Raw genomic sequence first — 17,814 nt, 5'->3', positions numbered from 1 at the left:
TCTATGTGTCAGCCCTGTGATGACCTGGCAACTTGTCCAGGGTGTACCCTGCCTTTCGCCCGTAGTCAGCTGGGATAGGCTCCAGCTTGCCTGCGACCCTGTAGAAGGATAAAGCGGCTACAGATAATGAGATGAATGAGATTTCTTTCATCATCTCATCTCATTATCTGTAGCCGCTTTATCCTGTTCTACAGGGTCGCAGGCAAGCTGGAGCCTATCCCAGCTGACTACGGGCGAAAGGCGGGGTACACCCTGGACAAGTCGCCAGGTCATCACAGGGCTGACACATAGACACAGACAACCATTCACACTCACATTCACACCTACGCTCAATTTAGAGTCACCAGTTAACCTAACCTGCATGTCTTTGGACTGTGGGGGAAACCGGAGCACCCAGAGGAAACCCACGCGGACACGGGGAGAACATGCAAACTCCGCACAGAAAGGCCCTCGCCGGCCACGGGGCTCGAACCCGGACCTTCTTGCTGTGAGGAGACAGCGCTAACCACTACACCACCGTGCCGCCCTTCTTTCATCATTTTATTTCAAATTAAAACCAACATCACCACTCAAAATCGTATAGTTTATTGACTGAGTATATTTAGTGGGGGACCCCCACAGTACCCAGTTTCTGAGACAGACCCATATCTGACACATTGCTGTGTGTTGATGTTTTTCTACAAGCCTGGCTCAGCATATGACACTAATACATTGTGTGACTGTCATATATGAGCCTAGAGATATTTTTGTGACTATTGCTTTCGTGTTCATGATTTCTCTACGCACTGTTCAAGGTAATTTATGGTTATTTTTGTTTAATTTATTTTAACAATTTGTATAATATTCTATTTTCATTTTTAGTCACTTGTTACATGCTAGTCACTTGACCCAAGGACCACAATGGAAACAAGCGCTGTGCGCTTTATTGTGTTATCCTGGTATGATTGTCAATATTTTATATATTTATTTATGTAAAATTTTTACATGTTTATGCCCAATCAATCAATCAATCAATCAATCAATCAATCAAGCAAAAACATCAACTGCAAACTAGCCGTTTTCAAAACTAACCGTTTTCCACAAATACTTTCCATATATGGTGCTGGTGTGGGCGTGGTGAATCAAACCTAACCCGTAGCAGGGATGTCTGGGATATGTAGTCCTTCTTGTTCAGAAACAAACGCGTCATAAGGTGGAAAAAACTACATTTCCCAGCAGCGCTTCAGGACGCACTTCACTGACAGACATTTCGGCATAAGAGCAGAGGTGACCGCTGGGTCTGTTCCTGAGTTAGGAGAGCGCAAGTCCAGGTCGAGCATCTCACCCTGAAAATCATTTAAATATGGTGAGAAATACATATTTATTTTATTTAGCACGGGTTTTCGAGCCTGTTTGGGTTGTAAAGTGTTAACATGTTTTTAACAGAACACCTTTTTTTTTATTAAGTTGTTAAACGCTGTATGTATAACGTCTGGTTTTGACGGAAATGGTAGAACCCGAATAAACATCTATATAGAGATATAAGCTTTATCAGTGTACTAGCTAGCTAGTTAGCATTAGCTTGATTACGTGACAAGCTGTGTAAAATGTGTATTCCTGCTTTCTTGTCGGGAAGTCAGTGGGGAAAATAAAGAATTTGGATGCACTTTATGAGCCAAAAAGTAAAAATAAAAACTGATTATTCACTAATTAATTATGCATGCTATGTAATTAGCATACGCGCGAGTTTTAGTGTTTGGTTTACGGCTGCGTCCTGTGCGCGTGGCATCATTTGCGTCATCATTGTGCGCATTCAGGGAGAAAAATCGCTATTTTATTTTATTTTTAACAGTAATTATATTTTTTCTTGACTTTTTCTATCTGTTTAAACTTAACTTGATTAACCCTGATTTCTCTTCAGAGTATGAACCAGCTTTTTTTCCCTTCTTCTTCTTTGAGTTAAGTTATTGAACTTATTTAAATTTATTGTATTTTTATTTATTCTTTTTTTAAAGACTATATTATCTTCTATTTTTAGACATATTTACTTCTTCCTTGATTCAGGAGCTTGGTTGCAATTTTGAATTTCCCTCCGGGGATTAATAAAGTGATTCTGATTTCGGCTAGTAGAGTTAATGTACAAACGCGCATGCGCAGAAGCTCGTATTGACATGTACAGTGTATATATTAAATATACAAAACGGATTATACAGAAATCCAGGTCTTGTTTTCATGTTTTAGGATTTTTATAGATTAAAAAAAAGAAATGGCACCGCCTCTGATTTGACTTTTGAGTATGAATCTGGTTAAGTAAATTAATTGTCAGTTCCAGGCTATAATATAATTTAATACAGTGTATAATATACAGGGCATAAAGTGCACAGCATCATGTGCTTGTGGTTTTTATTTACTTATTTATTTATTGTTCACAATAGTGATGTGTACCTGTGTGTGATTTAGATTTTTTTACTTCATTGATCCCAAGCTGGGAAATTGTTGCAGCAGCAAGTTATCAGACAAACACAGTGAAATTTAACCCATCTGAAGCAGTGAACACACACACAAGTGAGCAGTGAGCACACACACACACACATACCTAGAGCAGTGGGCAGCTATAGTACAGCACCGAGGGTTAGGTGCCTTGTTCAAGGGCACTTCAGCCCACCCTCAGGCCACGGCTGCCCCATGTTAAAGTGCATATCATTGGTAAATTCAGGAGCAAGATCAATGTAATTCTCCTATTTTATATTAAACTTTGGTCAAATATCTGTCACATTTTGCATTTCGTGCAATTTTTTTAACCTTGCGCAATACCAGAAAAATTCAGTTGAAATCAAGCCATTTGAGGCGAATTGGTCCGCCTCTGAAAAAACTTGGCATTTGAATTTCCCGGCAAACATTGATTTTCGTGACGTCGCGTGCGGGACGCCTCCCTCTGAATCCTACATCAGCGCTGGTTTGTTTATGAGAAAACAACCTGGTGGTTTTCTGCAAATTTCTTCAACGTTATCGCGTAATTATTAAAATGGTTAACAGATGTATCGTAGGAGGGTGTAGCAACACCAATCATGATGGGATTAGTACTCATCGTTTCCCAAAAGACCGGACAATGAGAGAGAAATGGGAGCGCTTGGTCTACACAGGCTGTGCACTGAAACCGTGCAAAGCTTGCGCAGCCTGCTGGCGCTTCCGCAGGTGACGTCACGAATCTGGCTCGAGACTCCCTTGGGATTTTTCCAGATGCGTTTTGTTGTTTTTGTTTTTTTCTGCTGTAGACAGATGGCCTTGTGCAAAATGACCCTTCTGGATGAGTGTGTAAAGGGACATACTTTCATATTTAAAAAACAAAACAAAAACGAAATTGGTCCGGGATATGCACTTTAACGTAACCACATGACTGTAGAGGAAACCCACACAGACACTGGGAGAACATGCAAACTCCACACAGAAAAGGCCCCCGTCGGCCACTGGGCTCGAACCTGGAACCTTCTTGCTGTGAGGCAACAGTGCTAACCACTACACCATATATATATATATATATATATATATATAAATTTTTATTTTTTTTTAATTGTTACATCTTTATCTGTATAAAAATGTAACGATAAAAAATGTTTTATACAGGTGAGCTTGCAGTAATAGTGCTAAAAACAAGAATTATGATGAATGAAAAAAAACTGCAAAAGTGGTGGTATTGAGCAGAAGAGACAGAACCAAATAAAGAGAGGATTTTGGATATTTGATTTAATTTCACATATATACAGTGTGTGTGTGTATGTATGTGTGTGTGTGTGTATATATATATATATATATATATATATATATATATATATATATATATATATATAAATATAAATTTTTTTTTTTTTAAATATGTTTTTATCACCTGATATGCTTCAAACTTTTCAGCAGCTTTGCGTTCCAGGGTGTCTTGCTGTGATAATTTTAGCTGTTGCACAACCTGTAATTTCTCAGGTCCGAGTGGGAGCAGGTTGCTGTGTTTTGTTGTTGATTGCTGTGTTGTTCCCCGCCCTAACCGCAGGCCGAACCAATCCGTGTGCTGGTGACGGGCGCTGCCGGTCAGATCGCCTACTCTCTGCTCTACAGCATCGCCAAAGGAGATGTGTTCGGCAAGGATCAGGTAAATAAATAAATAAAGTGTAAATGAGTGCAATTTATTGTCGTCTTAAAATCAGTTTTATATTTTGTAGTAGTGTAAAATGATTTGCAACAAGCCAGAGAGCAAAACTCATCAGTTCTAGTGAACAATTTAAAAAGTACTAAATTAGTTAAGTTTGTTTTGTGGATTTGAGAGTCTCTTAGAGGTCGTTGTGGGCTTTCTTTTTTTTTTTTTTTCTTTCCCTTCATGTCTTCTCTGCCTCAGCCAATCATCTTGGTGCTCTTGGACATCCCGCCCATGCTGCCTGTGCTGGATGGTGTTGTGATGGAGCTGCAGGACTGCGCTCTCCCGCTGCTCCGAGGTCAGCACCGCCTACTCGCTCAAAAAATGTTTACCCCATCTGCATTGCTTCTGTAATTACTGTGTAAAACACAGCAGATCCTACGTCGAGGTTCCTTGAGAGTTGAATCATGGATAAAGTTTCAAACAAGCGGTTCGGATTCGTCACGCACGATTCGTTGACGTGTGTTATCCCTGAACACATCGCACAACCCCCACGTTTGTATTTACACATGACGAAACAGAAAGGATCCTGAGTCATGATTCACTGAAGCACAGTCCGTCGTTTACATCTTGAACGCGTTATCCTTGAACGTTCTCAGCCCAACTGGTGCCTTATGAGCAGCTGGAGGTGTGTGTGATGTGTCTCGTCCTCCTATTGGTCCACTCTGAGCCAATCGGAACCGCGAGGGAAGGAGGAGGCGTCCAAAGAATGGGTTGCATCATGAAAATTGCACACGGACTAAAGTCCATTGTGATAAAGAGGGTTTCTGATTCATGACCCAGCAGATGCTAATTGGACGGATCAGATAAGAGGATAACGGATGTATCTGGACTCTTAATAATTTATGATGTACTAAAATACTGAGTATATCCTGAATACGTACACAGATCCAGAGTAGACGTGTGACTCGGCTGTGTAAGCAGCACCTTTGGGTGGCATTTGTTCCCAAAAATGTCTTGAGCCTTTATAAGGAAATTAATTTTATCTAAATTTGGATGCAGCTTTGCAGAAATTTTCTCAGAGAGCAAAATAATTGTAGTATTAGTTTTTAATCCCCCATTGGCCGAAAGGCCCGAAAGGGGATTATGTCGTGGCGATGTCTGTCCCGGGAAGGGTGCTCACCTTCTGAAATCAACTCCTTTCACAATTTTTGGAGGAATTTCATGAAACTTGGCAGGCTTCTTCAGTGGTCGAGTTGTAAAATCAAACCGGGGGGATGGTGAAATTTTTAGTCGCATGTCGACCCATCGGTCGGTCCGTCGGTGGGAAACCGGTTTGCTTTTAGGAGGGTTTGCACACAACGTAGGTCTGTGGACCTTGTTCATTTACCAGACATACAGTATTTTGTGCTGATAAAGTGTGTAGTACACACTGTGTACCCTTTTTGTTGTAAAAAACATAATCCACTGGTATTTTACTGTAAAACATGCACAGTGTGGATGTCATGTGTCATATTTAGTCAGTCTCCTGGCTGACATACCGACCACATTCTCCATATTAGGGTGAAATGCAGATGACACATTTGAAGTATAACTTCATAGTCATGGTAGGCTCCTTTTAAATCGTTTGGTGAATAATTTATTAAAACCTCAGCAGGCAATGTAAATGAACAACTGATTCTTTTCATATCAAGTCAATAGAATTTTTATTCAAAGCTGAACATTGGGAACATTGAGTTAAATACAGAGGTAGGTAGGGAACCAGTAAGCTAAAACAAGCAACAGTACATTGTAAGTCAGCCTTACATCAATTTTTTTTTTCGGTTTCCGGTTGAGAGTACGTCCTGCGCATTCTGGCTGCCGCTTCTCACCAGAGCTTTTTTATTTTATTTTATTTTTTTCTATTTTCATTTTATTTATTTATTGTTTGTGTAGTTTGATGTTTTTGAGTGTTTTTGTCCGCCGGTTGTGGTGTAGCTCCGGACCCAGTTTTGGGCGTCGGTTCCCTCCAGGCCTTGGTTCGCTGTGGGCGATGCCTGTTCTCCCAGCTATGGACTGCAGTGAGCTCGCTGCTCATTTTACATCATGGTTGTCCAGCGCTCTGTGCTTTAACGCTTGGCGTGATGTTCCGAGCAGTGTTGCTCGGTGGTGTCGCGGCGGCTGTGCAGGCGGTTTGGGACACACCAGCGCTCTGCGTGGCGGAGCTTCTGTGCTCGCTTTGTGGATCCATGGCGTGGTGCTCGAGCGATGTTGCTGGCGGCGGTGCTGGAGATGTGGGACTCATTTTTGTGCGCCTTTTGGTGGGACTGTGGCTGCTACACCACGGGAATTACATCCTGACCCCTACTTGGTAGAATTTTTATTTTATTTAATTATTTTTTTATTATTATTTATTTATTTTATTTTATTTTTTTTCCTTGTCTATATTGTAAAGCGTCCTTGGGTTTCTTGAAAGGCGCTATATAAATCTAACATTATTATTATTATTATTATTATTATTATTATTACTATTATTACATGTTGTGACCGGCTCTCTAATGAGGCAATGAAGCCTTCAAAACTGCTAGTGTCGTTTATTTTAGCCTTCCTGTCTTGAATAACGCTTTTTGTTGCCTGAAGAATAACAAACGAACGTCCAGGCTGATTAAATTAATGGCCTTATACAAGAAATCAAAGCTAACATGAACCTGAGTAAGCTATCGATAGCTGGCTAGACTCCAAACTAGCATTCATTATGATAGCTGTGTTGTTATCCGCCGCCCACAAATTAGGCTACATATCGGGAACTTTACAGCATGATAGCGGGCTCACAGAAAGTGTGACTGATATTCGTAACTCTTGACTTACCTCCTGAAATGTTTTTTCTTGCGATCTTAAATCCGAACTTGCTGAGGTCTTGCTGTCCACTCCGCTTGGCCATGATGCTGCAATCCGCTGCTGTCACTGACGCCGAATGAAATCAAAAATAACGGAACCCCAACTGAATGTCACCTCCTCAAACGCTTCGCTTGCGCGCACCCTCTCTCGCCGTAGCTTATTGTGTGCTCAGTTTCAGCAGAGCTACGTGGCGTGGCATTTCTAATTCCAATGTTAAATAGAAGTAATGTCCACATTTATTGATAAAATTGCTCAAGGGAAGGGAGGGGGGATGATTTTGACCATTTTTTTTATTCCGGGGGGATGGCATCCCCCCTCAACTCGAGTACAGGGCTTCTTGTTATATGTCGGTAATACGCATATTGCATGGATTAAAGTTTTCCGTCGTGTGACGGATTTCCGTCAACTGAACTCTCCCAAGGCCAAATGTGAGGTCGGTGCTGATCCGAGGAGAATTAAAATGACGGGTGGTTGGGTAGAGATTGGGTTATAACACTGTGTTGCAACACCATCAACTATCAGCAGAGTTTATTTAACTTTTTTGTTTTTGAGCCATGCTTTGTGTCGTTCATTTCCTATGTTTGATCATGTTTAAACGTTCGCTGTCTACGGTGCGGCATTAAAAAAACTGTGCGTTGTCAAAATTGGCAAAATACATTCCCATGTGCTTGGCGTGCTTGTGTCTGACCATTTCTGTTTTGTATTAAATTAAATCTTGCCAAAATGACTTAGTTCAAACCTGGACATATAGAAAAAACGAAAAAAGAAACCCCGGAAAGCCCACTCCTCTGCTTCAGCCAGACTTGAAGACCCGACGGTGCAATGCTTGCAGACTGTCAGACTGTCTAAATTAGACCTAAATTTATAGCTAACAAATCAGCAGACACCCCAACAATTATTATTATTTTCGTTAGGCCAATGTGTAAGGTATGTTAGAACCGTGCCTTATAGCGTAAGTCAGACCTGGGCATTTTCCGGCCCGCGGGCCGCATCCGGCCCTTTGGTTCATTCTGACCGGCCCGCGTAAGGTTAATGAGAAATTACAAAATAAACATATTTTCTAATTTTACCTCATGCATGGACTGAATGTGCATTGCTTTAATTTTGAAGTTGTGTTCAACAAAAACGCAATGCACGCGACATGACATGAAATCCCACGAAACCTAATCCCGCGATAACTACTTCCGTAATTTGTCCAGACCAACCACAAACTTGTACGTCATCCTTCAAACGGTCCAGCCAATCACATCGTGTGATGTCACCAGCAGGCGCCGGAGCCGATCTCCGGCGAAAAGCACCAAATGAGGTGATTAGACTACAAATGTGGGCATCATTATTATAATATGATGTATCTTGCTTGATATTTGGAGTAGAAAGACAATATTGTGATGTCTTTATTGTGTTTTGGGGTGAATGTGACTGAAAAAAAAATGGTACAAACGTTCACATTTTGTTAACCATTGTTTTGGGAAGTTTGATTGAATAAATAGCGTTTTTTGTAAGGCAACCTCATTTTTTCCAGACTCTTACCAGTCTTAGCAGCTTGTAAAACAATGATATTTATTGCTTTATATAAAGAAATACAATTAATATTATGCAGAATTTAGTTCAGCCTTTTGGTCCGGCCCTCCACAAAATTTTCTGTTTCTCATGTGGCCCCATGGAAAAAATAATTGCCCACCCCTGGCCTACGTTACATCACAATTTAAAGGACGTTTGAGGAGTTGGAGGCTGCGAGCGCAATGATGTTCCGACATGCGCTAAACTTTATTCCCTGAAAATCATACACCAGCGTTCAATGCTCCAAACAGTCAAAATGTCTAGAAGACTACGGTTAAATAATAATCATAGCCTACTAAGTTAAATTACGTCAAAACATCTGTTTCCGGCCGATGAAATGATGGAGGAAAATGAGAACGAACGCAAAGTAGATAGCAGCCAACTTCACGCGATCTTTTAGGTAACTTAACACTCGTGTTGCCACAATATTTCTCTTAATAAAATCTTGAATTGTTTTTGAAGTCGTATTCAACACAAAGTAAGGTCAAATTATAATTTTAATTTAAGCGAAGATCCAAACTTTTTTCTATATTGACGTCGAGCACAGAGGAGCATGTCATTCTGCTTTCGGTTTCGGCAGCATGGATGCGCTTTACATGAAAGAAGGCACTGATGTGTCTGCCATCAATAAAGGTGTAAAAACCAAGTGGAGGTGGGCTTGGCTGTACGAAATAGGTGAAAACAGAAAGCCATTTAGTTCATGGTGCAAAAAACTAAACATTCCAGGCGCTTGCGTTTGTGTGGTTTGCCACAAAAAAATAATATACGGAAGCAATGGAAAGAGAGTGCAATAAATTGAATATATTAATCCATTAATTAATTGATAATAAAGTTATCAGTTCTAAGTTAACCATTCTCAGAATTTCATCGAAATCCATCTGTGATATTATTTTGTTCAATTCGGTCACGTTTTCTCAGAGTTACAACCCTTGATTAACAATTATACTTTGACAATTTCATGAGTGTGTTTTCCTTCTGACATCAACTCCTCTCACGATTTTTGGATGAATTTCTTGAAGCTTGCCAAAAGGCCTTGTTATATGATTGATGGGAATACAAATATTGCAATTTAATTTCGTTTGTGAAAATTTTCCCAGAGTTTTGACCTTTTGATAAAATAACTCGTGCTTTGACAATTTCATGAGGGTGTACGTTCTTCTGAAATCAACTCCTCTCACGATTTGTGGAGGAATTTCACCAAACTTGGCAGAAGGCTTTGTTATATGACAGTTATACGCAGATTGAAATTTCGTTTAATTTGGGCAAATTTTCCCAGAGTTATGCCCTCGATTATTAACAAACTTGTACTTTGGCAGTTTCATCAAGGTGTGCTTGCTTTCTGAAATCAACTTCCCTCACAGTTTTTATCCCCTGCTGGCTGAAAGGCCTGAAGGGGGACTATGTCGTGGTGCTGTCCGTCCCGGGAAGGGTACTCACCTTCTGAAATCAACTCCTCTCTCAATTTTTTGGAGGAATTTCACAAAACTTGGCAGGATTCTTTGTCGGTAATACGCAGATTGTACCGTAATTTCGTTCAATCCAGAGTTATGATATAGTTGCCAGCGAGGGATATTGTGCTCTCTGAGCACTCTTGTTAACACCATACTGGAATAATAATTAGGATGCAGTGCTGCTGCACAGCAACCTATGGGCTCCCCTAGGGGAGCCCATAGGTTGTAGTGCAAAGCACTGCAACTATTGTTCTTCTACGTGTTTCTTCTTCTTCCTCCTACGCAAATTTTGATTTCGAATAACTCAATAACCATACGTCGCACACAGACAAACAATATATCAAAACGTGCGGCTCGATCGGACTTGCTATGCTATTACTTTTCTCTACAGAATACGATTTTTTCGCGACATAGTCGCGAAAAAATCGCCCCAAAAAAACCCATTCATTTCTATGGAATTAATTGAAAAAAAAGCACTTTTTCAAACATCCGCTGCTCTGGCATGCTTTCACCTAGAGACGTGATTCAAATTCTAAAACGTAGGAAAACTTCTCCTCTGTGGATCTGGCATTCAACTTTTCTGCTAGGTTCTACACTTTCGGATCAGTCCCGGCTCAAACGCCATGTGGGTTCTGGGAGAAAATCCGGCTTTTGAATGGGTGTCTATTGCGTTACACACCAGTGAAGCTCGTTAACTCAGAGTGGAGAGAGGCTGAAAAAAAAAGCTCAAACTTTCTCGCTTAAACTGTGTTTTCAGCCACAAATTTCACTCTACAGACATAATTTTCTCAAAAGTAGTAGTAAAACTTGTCCTGATTCACACAATGTGTCTACCTAAACGATAGGATTTACAGTTTTTGAATGACAAGCGTCAAACTGAGGACAGGGCAGCTGACAGGCCTCATTGACACCAATTATAAACATGAGAGAAAAGTCAGTCATTTTTAACTCGCTCTAGTGTCCTCATTTTTAACACTACAGACAAAAAAATTACATCAGTCAATTCAGGAGACCCTTCTAGCGCTCACTGTGAAAGAATTTTGTGAATTTCTTTTTTTTTTTGTGAAAAAAAAAACAGCCTCGGTCGGCATGACACTTCACCTTAGCCGCCCACTTTATTAGGAACACTTCTGTTCGTACATGCAAACTACAAACACTCTTCTTAGAGTTTAGAGTTTATTTTATTTTTAAAAGGGACAGTGCACAAATTAAACATTATCCTTGTGGTAAGGACAGATGTCTGTCCCAGGTTATAGCAGTACATGCTAATTTCCGCCTGTAGTCACTTTGTTTATACTCTTGAATAGCTCTTCTTCATGACGGCTGCTGTCTCAAGCACACACATAATCATTGCATTGAAACATCATTGCGGGTCACACATTCACGGCCAGCAAACATGCGTGACCGAATTGCTTCGCGCACTGCATCCTCTCACAATTTCCCCCGGGGAATTGTCCGGTCTAGTGTAAACTGTTAGACCGTTTTATTGGAATGACTTGGCACTAGCAAAGGACAACAACAACGCTCCGCCCTAATCGGACATCACTTTGGCTTTGTTTTCACTGAAGAATCAGATCGGTTTTAACAAATGCAGCAATTGATATTAAGCAAACTTGGCTGTAATTAAACAGATCTGGGTTCAACACTCGCTAATAAACTTCTCTTTCTGTTGTTGTTGTTATTAAATCAGATCTGTGATGATATTTCCAGCCTCGACTCAGTTTTACACTGCTGTAAGAAATCTCCATTCATGGGAATGTATTAATATTGAGGGTGCGTGCTTCCAGAGGTGATCCCTACCGATAAGTTGGAGGTGGGCTTTAAGGACCTGGATGTTGCCATCTTGGTGGGCTCCATGCCCAGGAAGGAGGGAATGGAGAGGAAGGACCTCCTCAAGGCCAACGTGGCCATCTTCAAAACGCAGGGAGCCGCTCTGGACAAGTACGCCAAGAAGACGGTCAAGGTAAGGGCAGCGGGGGGATTTTTATTCCCCCCCCAATCATTTTTTCTTTGTTTAACCCTTTGATGCAAAACATGGGTCAAAAGTGACCCGGCTGAGTTTTTATCTTCTATCTCTTTGCAATAAATTAATTCCATCATTCAGTATTCAAGGTATTCCTCAATTAACTTGTTTTTGATCATCATACATCCTTATTTTATTTTTTCCTTTCTTACTTTTTGAATAAAAACCCTTTTTGTATCACTACCCTTCTAATGCACAACATGGGTCAAAAACGACCTGCGTTCATTTTCCAGGTTATTTCATGTACGGCTGAGTGTTTCTATGATCTACTTTTGAAATAAATTCATTTTGTCATTTACTTTTCCAAATATGCAGTAAATATCTTGTTTAGCACAAATCATCATTTTTATTTTTCCTTTCTTAAGTTATGAACAAGCACAGCTTTTGTAATTCTACATCAAGTTTACACACATGGGTCAGAACCGACCCACATGCATTTACTCCAGTGTTTGGTGGGAACTGTGAATTGTGCTTGTGTCGGACATTTCACAGCTCAGCACAGCGCCCTTTGCCCATCTAATACATGCAAGGAATGTTTTTCAATTGTTCTAACATTACCTTAGAAAAAAATTGATGATGTTTAGGTTACCTTGAGAGTGAGTAGATTACTTGTCAGAAAGTTACAAGTAATTACTATTAGCTACCGAGCTGTCGACATATTCTACTTTAGTTAGCTAATTTTATTGTAGTTGGCTTAGCTAACGACATAGTTAATAAATAAATAACTGGCCCCATTCACTGCTAAAGTAATTACTTGAAACAAATTATTATAGTATTAAGACATTTAATTTTAAATCACACTTGGATGACCCATGTGTAGTAATATAAAAAGTATTTTTGTTCATAAAGTAGGAAAGAAAAAATTAAATTAATGATTTGTGGTAATTAAAAACAAGATATTTAAAGAATACTTGGAATATTCAATCATAAAATAAATTGATTTCAAAAGATAGAGCAAAGAAAAACTCAGTCAGCATGAAATAACCTGGAAAATGAATGCGGGTCATTTCTGACCCATGTTGTGCATATGTTTTGCATCAAAGGGTTAAACCTGCACACCAAATTTAAAGCAAAGTGCTTCATGGTGGTGAATGAATCTCAAATGCCCCTTTTCCACCAAAGCAGTTCCAGGGCTGGTTCAGGCCCAGTGCTTAGTTTGGAACCGGGTTTTCTGTTTCCACTGACAAAGAACTGGCTCTGGGGCCAGAAAAACCGGTTCCAGGCTAGCACCAACTCTCTGCTGGTCTGGTTAACACCAGACCATATCACAAGTGAAATATGGTCTGGAATCCGCCTATTGAATTTCTCGTAGGGGAGGTGTGGTTTACGATTGTCAACGGCCGTTTATTGGACGTTTCGAATGTCTATCATTTGGCATATACGTAGCCCATGGCCAATCATGGCAGTTGTACCCGGTGACGTAGTTAGAGCGACGAAGAGGCGAAGAAGAGAAGGAAAGAGAAAGAGAAGGCAAAACAAAAATAGGAAAACAATGGCACCGAACGATTACTGCCGTTTGTGCAAGACAAAGCTTGATCGAAAGTTTGGTTCGTATCGCTCGCCGCCATGTTAAATGCAGGGGTGATAGCGTTCCGGCGCCGCGCCGGATTTCCGGCGTACCGTGGCTGGGGAAAAAAAAAAATAACTCTAGTTCGCCCATTGTCCTGTGTCATTCTGAGATGCGCAGATAGACAGTAAAGGGAATTCCCCTTTACTGTTTATCTGCGCATCTCAGAATGACACAGGACAATGGGCGAACTAGATTTTTTTTTTTTTTTTTCTCCCCCCAGCCACGGTACGCCGGAAATCCGGCGCGGCGCCGGAACGCTATCACCCCTGTAAATGTGATCCGTAAACAGTCCCAAATAAACTACAAGCTTCCGTTTGTCGAGTAGTACACGTCACTGTCTTTCCACCCCTCCCCACTCTCTGATTGGCTCCCTAACTCAGGCGAGCCTTTAGACCATAGTTTCCATGCTGTCTTTTCAGATCGGAACGATTGTGCAAAGCAGCATGGGATTTCCCAGGCTAACTCTCTGCTGGGCCAGAGGAAAGAACCGCTTACGTCAGCGGGGGGGCGGAGTTGTTAAGACCAACAACAATAACAAGACCGCGAAAGATCGCCATTTTTAAGCGACGAGAAGCAGCAGCTGTACAAACGCGAAGTCATCCATTAATTATTATTATTGTTGTTGTTGCTGCTTCTTCCGTGTTGTTTTTGCTTCGATATTCGCGCCAAGGTTTATGCAAACGTAGCGATGTAACTGACGTATACAGCGACGTAATGACGTGGCTTCCTTTAGCACCGTGAGCTATGGAAAAGCAAACTGGTTCTCAGCTGGCTCGCGAGTTGAACGAGTAGTGAACCAGCAGCAGCACTGGCCCCGAACCAGCCCTGGAACTGATTTGGTGGAAAAGAGGCAAATGATGTAAATATGCACTCACTGGCCACTTTATTTGGAACATCCATTAGGTGCACCTGCTGTTTTGTGCAGTTCTCTAAATCAGCTGATCCCTCGACAGCAGCACGATGCATCAAATCACGCAGATACAAATCAAGAGCTTCAGTTAATGTTCACAGTGTTCAAACATCAGGATGGGAAAAATTGTGATCTCACAGTGAAGTGTGACTTTTTCTTTCACTGTGGTATGGGTGTTGGTTTGAGCCAGATGGAGCATGAAGGTTTGAGTATTTCAGAAACTGCTGATCTCCTCCTGGGGTTTTCACACACACGAACAGTCTCTAGAGTTTACACAGAATGGTGCGTAAAACAAAAAACATTGAGTTCTGTTGGTGGAAACAAACACCTTGTTGATAAGAGAGGGTCTGAGGAAAATGGACAGATTTGTGATTCAAGCTTTTTTTATTATTATTATTAACCAGGAAGGATATAGTAACTCATATAATCACTCTTTACAACCGTGATGAGCAGAAAAGCATCTCACAGCACATTGAGTTCCAGTCCCGCAGCCATAAACAGGGATCTTTAGAATCAACAACAAGAAGTTCCTATTAAAGTGGCCGGGAGCAGGACCCCACCGCCTGCTAGCACAAGACAATCAGCTTGTTTGTGCACTTGAGTGAACTAAGTCACTATACTTTTACATTATGCAAGCAGATATTATTTTTATTTAAGATTCCAAGCAGCAAAAACACAGGGTTTGAACTAATGAGTGTCCGACTACTTCGTCCACTCCTGATGAAACTCATTTAGAGTGAGTGATTATATTTGTGGAAGGACTTGAGGTTGGTTTTCACTATTCGCTGCTGAGACAAATCCCAAAAATAGCTTACAACCCAAATCTGTCATTTGATTTATAGTCTTGTGCTGTTTTTTTTTTCTTTTTTTTTTTTTTCTCTGAGCACTAAAAAGTCCATTTAATGGCATTTACTCTGAACTCAGGTGCTGGTGGTGGGAAACCCGGCCAACACCAACTGCCTGATTGCCTCCAAGTCTGCGCCATCCATCCCAAAGGAGAACTTCTCCTGCCTGACCAGGCTGGACCATAACAGGGCCCGCTCCCAGGTTACACACTTATCTATAAAGAAAGAAAGAACTTTCTGGAGCTTTAATCGTTGCTTCTTATGAAAATGTGCCTTCATGCGTGTGTTGAGGTTTCAGTAGGATTTAGGAGGCATGGCTGTGCCGACTCTCTTCTGTACTCGTGTTGGTAGGTGGCGATGCGCGTGGGCGTGTCCTCGAACAGCGTGAAGAACGTGATCATCTGGGGAAACCACTCGTCCACGCAGTACCCCGACGTCCATCACGCCACCGTCAACCTGAATGGCAAAGAGGTGCCCGCCTACGACGCCGTGAAGGATGACAGCTGGCTGAAGGGAGACTTTATCTCAGTGAGTGCAGCTCGGAAACGCCACGAAGTTCAACCAGCGGCTTTTAGAAAGAAGGGAACTGCTCATGTTTTTAGCAACGTTCTTTTTCTTTTTATCTCAGACGGTGCAGCAGCGCGGTGCAGCTGTGATCAAAGCCAGGAAGCTGTCTAGCGCCATGTCCGCTGCAAAGGCCATCTGTGACCATGTGAGGGACATCTGGTTCGGCACTCCTGATGTAGGTCTGCAGCAGGGATGCTGACTTACTGCCCAGTCCTCCTACTGTGGTGTGTGTGTGTTTCACAACGTGTGTCTCTCTCTCTCTCTCTCTCTCTCTCTCTCTCTCTCTCTCTCTCTAGGGTGAGTTTGTGTCGATGGGAGTTTACTCCACCGGGAACTCTTACGGTGTTTCTGATGACCTCATATACTCCTTCCCTGTCACCATCAAGGTCTGACCTCATTTCGTTAATTATTAATTAGTTACCTCCTCATTAACGAAAGTTGGAATTGTTATTAAAAATGTGACCGTTGGGAAGGAAAAATTTCTAGATATTGTGTGCTTCTCTGCCTTCATCTCTCGCCTCCGTACAGAACAAAACCTGGAAGGTGGTGGACGCTCTGCCCATTAACGACTTCTCACGTGCCAAGATGGACGCCACAGCAGCCGAGCTGATAGAGGAGCGAGACACGGCGCTGTCTTTCCTCGCTGCGTGACTACGTGATTCCACCACGAAATGGCACCCAGATTCTTCTAAACTGTAAAATTCCACTGTGTGAGAGCAAGAGAATGTGACATTCCACAAGCTATAAGGACATGATGAGCGTCTGTACCATTTCATACCAGTACATGAATCTTAATGGGGCAATAACAAGAGTAGAAACATTTTGAAACGCACATTGTTGTCCCTCCTATATAAAAAAAAATTAATAAACAGAAAAAAAAATGTAACTGCACTATCAATAAAAGGAACATTAAATGAAGGTGGTCTTTCAAGGCTTCATGATTTTTTTTTTTTTTTAAGTTTAGATTTCCTTTACTTTTTGATTATATTGTCTCGTATTTAATAATGCATAGTTTTTTTTTTTTTAATATTTAAAAAAACTTCACTTTTTGGGGGGATGAGGTTTAGATTGAACATTTTCGACAGGTGACATTATTGAGCTTATAACTACAGTAAGTCTTCATTATAACAAGTTTATTATTAGTTTATAGACATATCTACTATAAATACAAATAATAAACAAGTGTTTCTATGCTACACGGTGGTGTAGTGGTTAGTGCTGTCGCCTCACAGCAAGAAGGTTCTGGGTGCGAACCCAGTGGCCGGCGAGGGCCTTTCTGTGCGGAGTTTGCATGTTCTCCCCGTGTCTGCATGGGTTTCCTCCGGGTTCTCCGGTTTCCCCTACATGCAGGTTAGGTTAATATGGGACGGCCTTGCGCAAGGTACTTAATTCCCAACTGCTCCCCGGGCCCATGGCTGCCCACTGCTCTGGGTATGTGTGTGTGTTCACTGCTTCAGATAGGTTAAATGCAGAGAGGAAATTTTACAAGTGTGTGATGAATAAAGTTATTTATTTGCAGAAGAACCATTGATTTAAAGAAGTTTTTACAAGTTCCCAAACCTACTCCTGGAGTCCTTGTATATATTTTAGTGTTTTTTATGCCTCCCTACTTTAAGGTGCAGGAGGCATTATGTTTTCGGGTTGTCCGTCTGTCTGTCCATCCTGAAACCTAGTGAACGCGATATCTCAGTCTAATGAAAGGAATTTCACCAAACTTTCACTATTTGTGCACTTTGGGACAAACATTAACTGATTAGATTTTGAGGTTAAAAGGTCTAAGGTCAAGATTACTGTGAGGTCAAATGTCCATCCCCAAACTTTGTGAACACCATATCTCAAAGACTAATGAAAGGAATTTCACCAAACTTTCACCATTTGTGCATTTGGGGACAAAGATAAACTGGTTAGA

At 41.2% G+C, this 17,814-nt stretch overlaps 2 protein-coding genes across 2 annotated transcripts in view; both read left to right on the top strand.

Moving 5' to 3' along the window:
* The window catches only part of ugp2a (UDP-glucose pyrophosphorylase 2a), a 166,497-nt gene that overhangs the window by 94,668 nt on the left and 54,015 nt on the right, over positions 1-17,814 (top strand). The gene's annotated exons all lie outside the window — the stretch shown is intronic.
* Positions 1,237-16,823, top strand: mdh1aa (malate dehydrogenase 1Aa, NAD (soluble)). The gene is made up of 9 exons (XM_060899121.1): positions 1,237-1,345; positions 4,022-4,120; positions 4,364-4,460; positions 11,778-11,953; positions 15,418-15,540; positions 15,690-15,866; positions 15,967-16,080; positions 16,202-16,291; positions 16,434-16,823. Exons 1-9 carry the CDS (start codon positions 1,343-1,345, stop codon positions 16,554-16,556), a joined length of 1,002 nt encoding a protein of 333 aa, XP_060755104.1. The 5' UTR covers positions 1,237-1,342; the 3' UTR covers positions 16,557-16,823.

The sequence above is a fragment of the Neoarius graeffei genome, chromosome 18 (genome assembly GCF_027579695.1).
Source record: "Neoarius graeffei isolate fNeoGra1 chromosome 18, fNeoGra1.pri, whole genome shotgun sequence".
Taxonomy (NCBI): domain Eukaryota; kingdom Metazoa; phylum Chordata; class Actinopteri; order Siluriformes; family Ariidae; genus Neoarius; species Neoarius graeffei.
The sequence above is the reverse complement of the archived record's forward strand: the minus strand, read 5'-3'. Positions and strand labels throughout refer to the sequence as shown.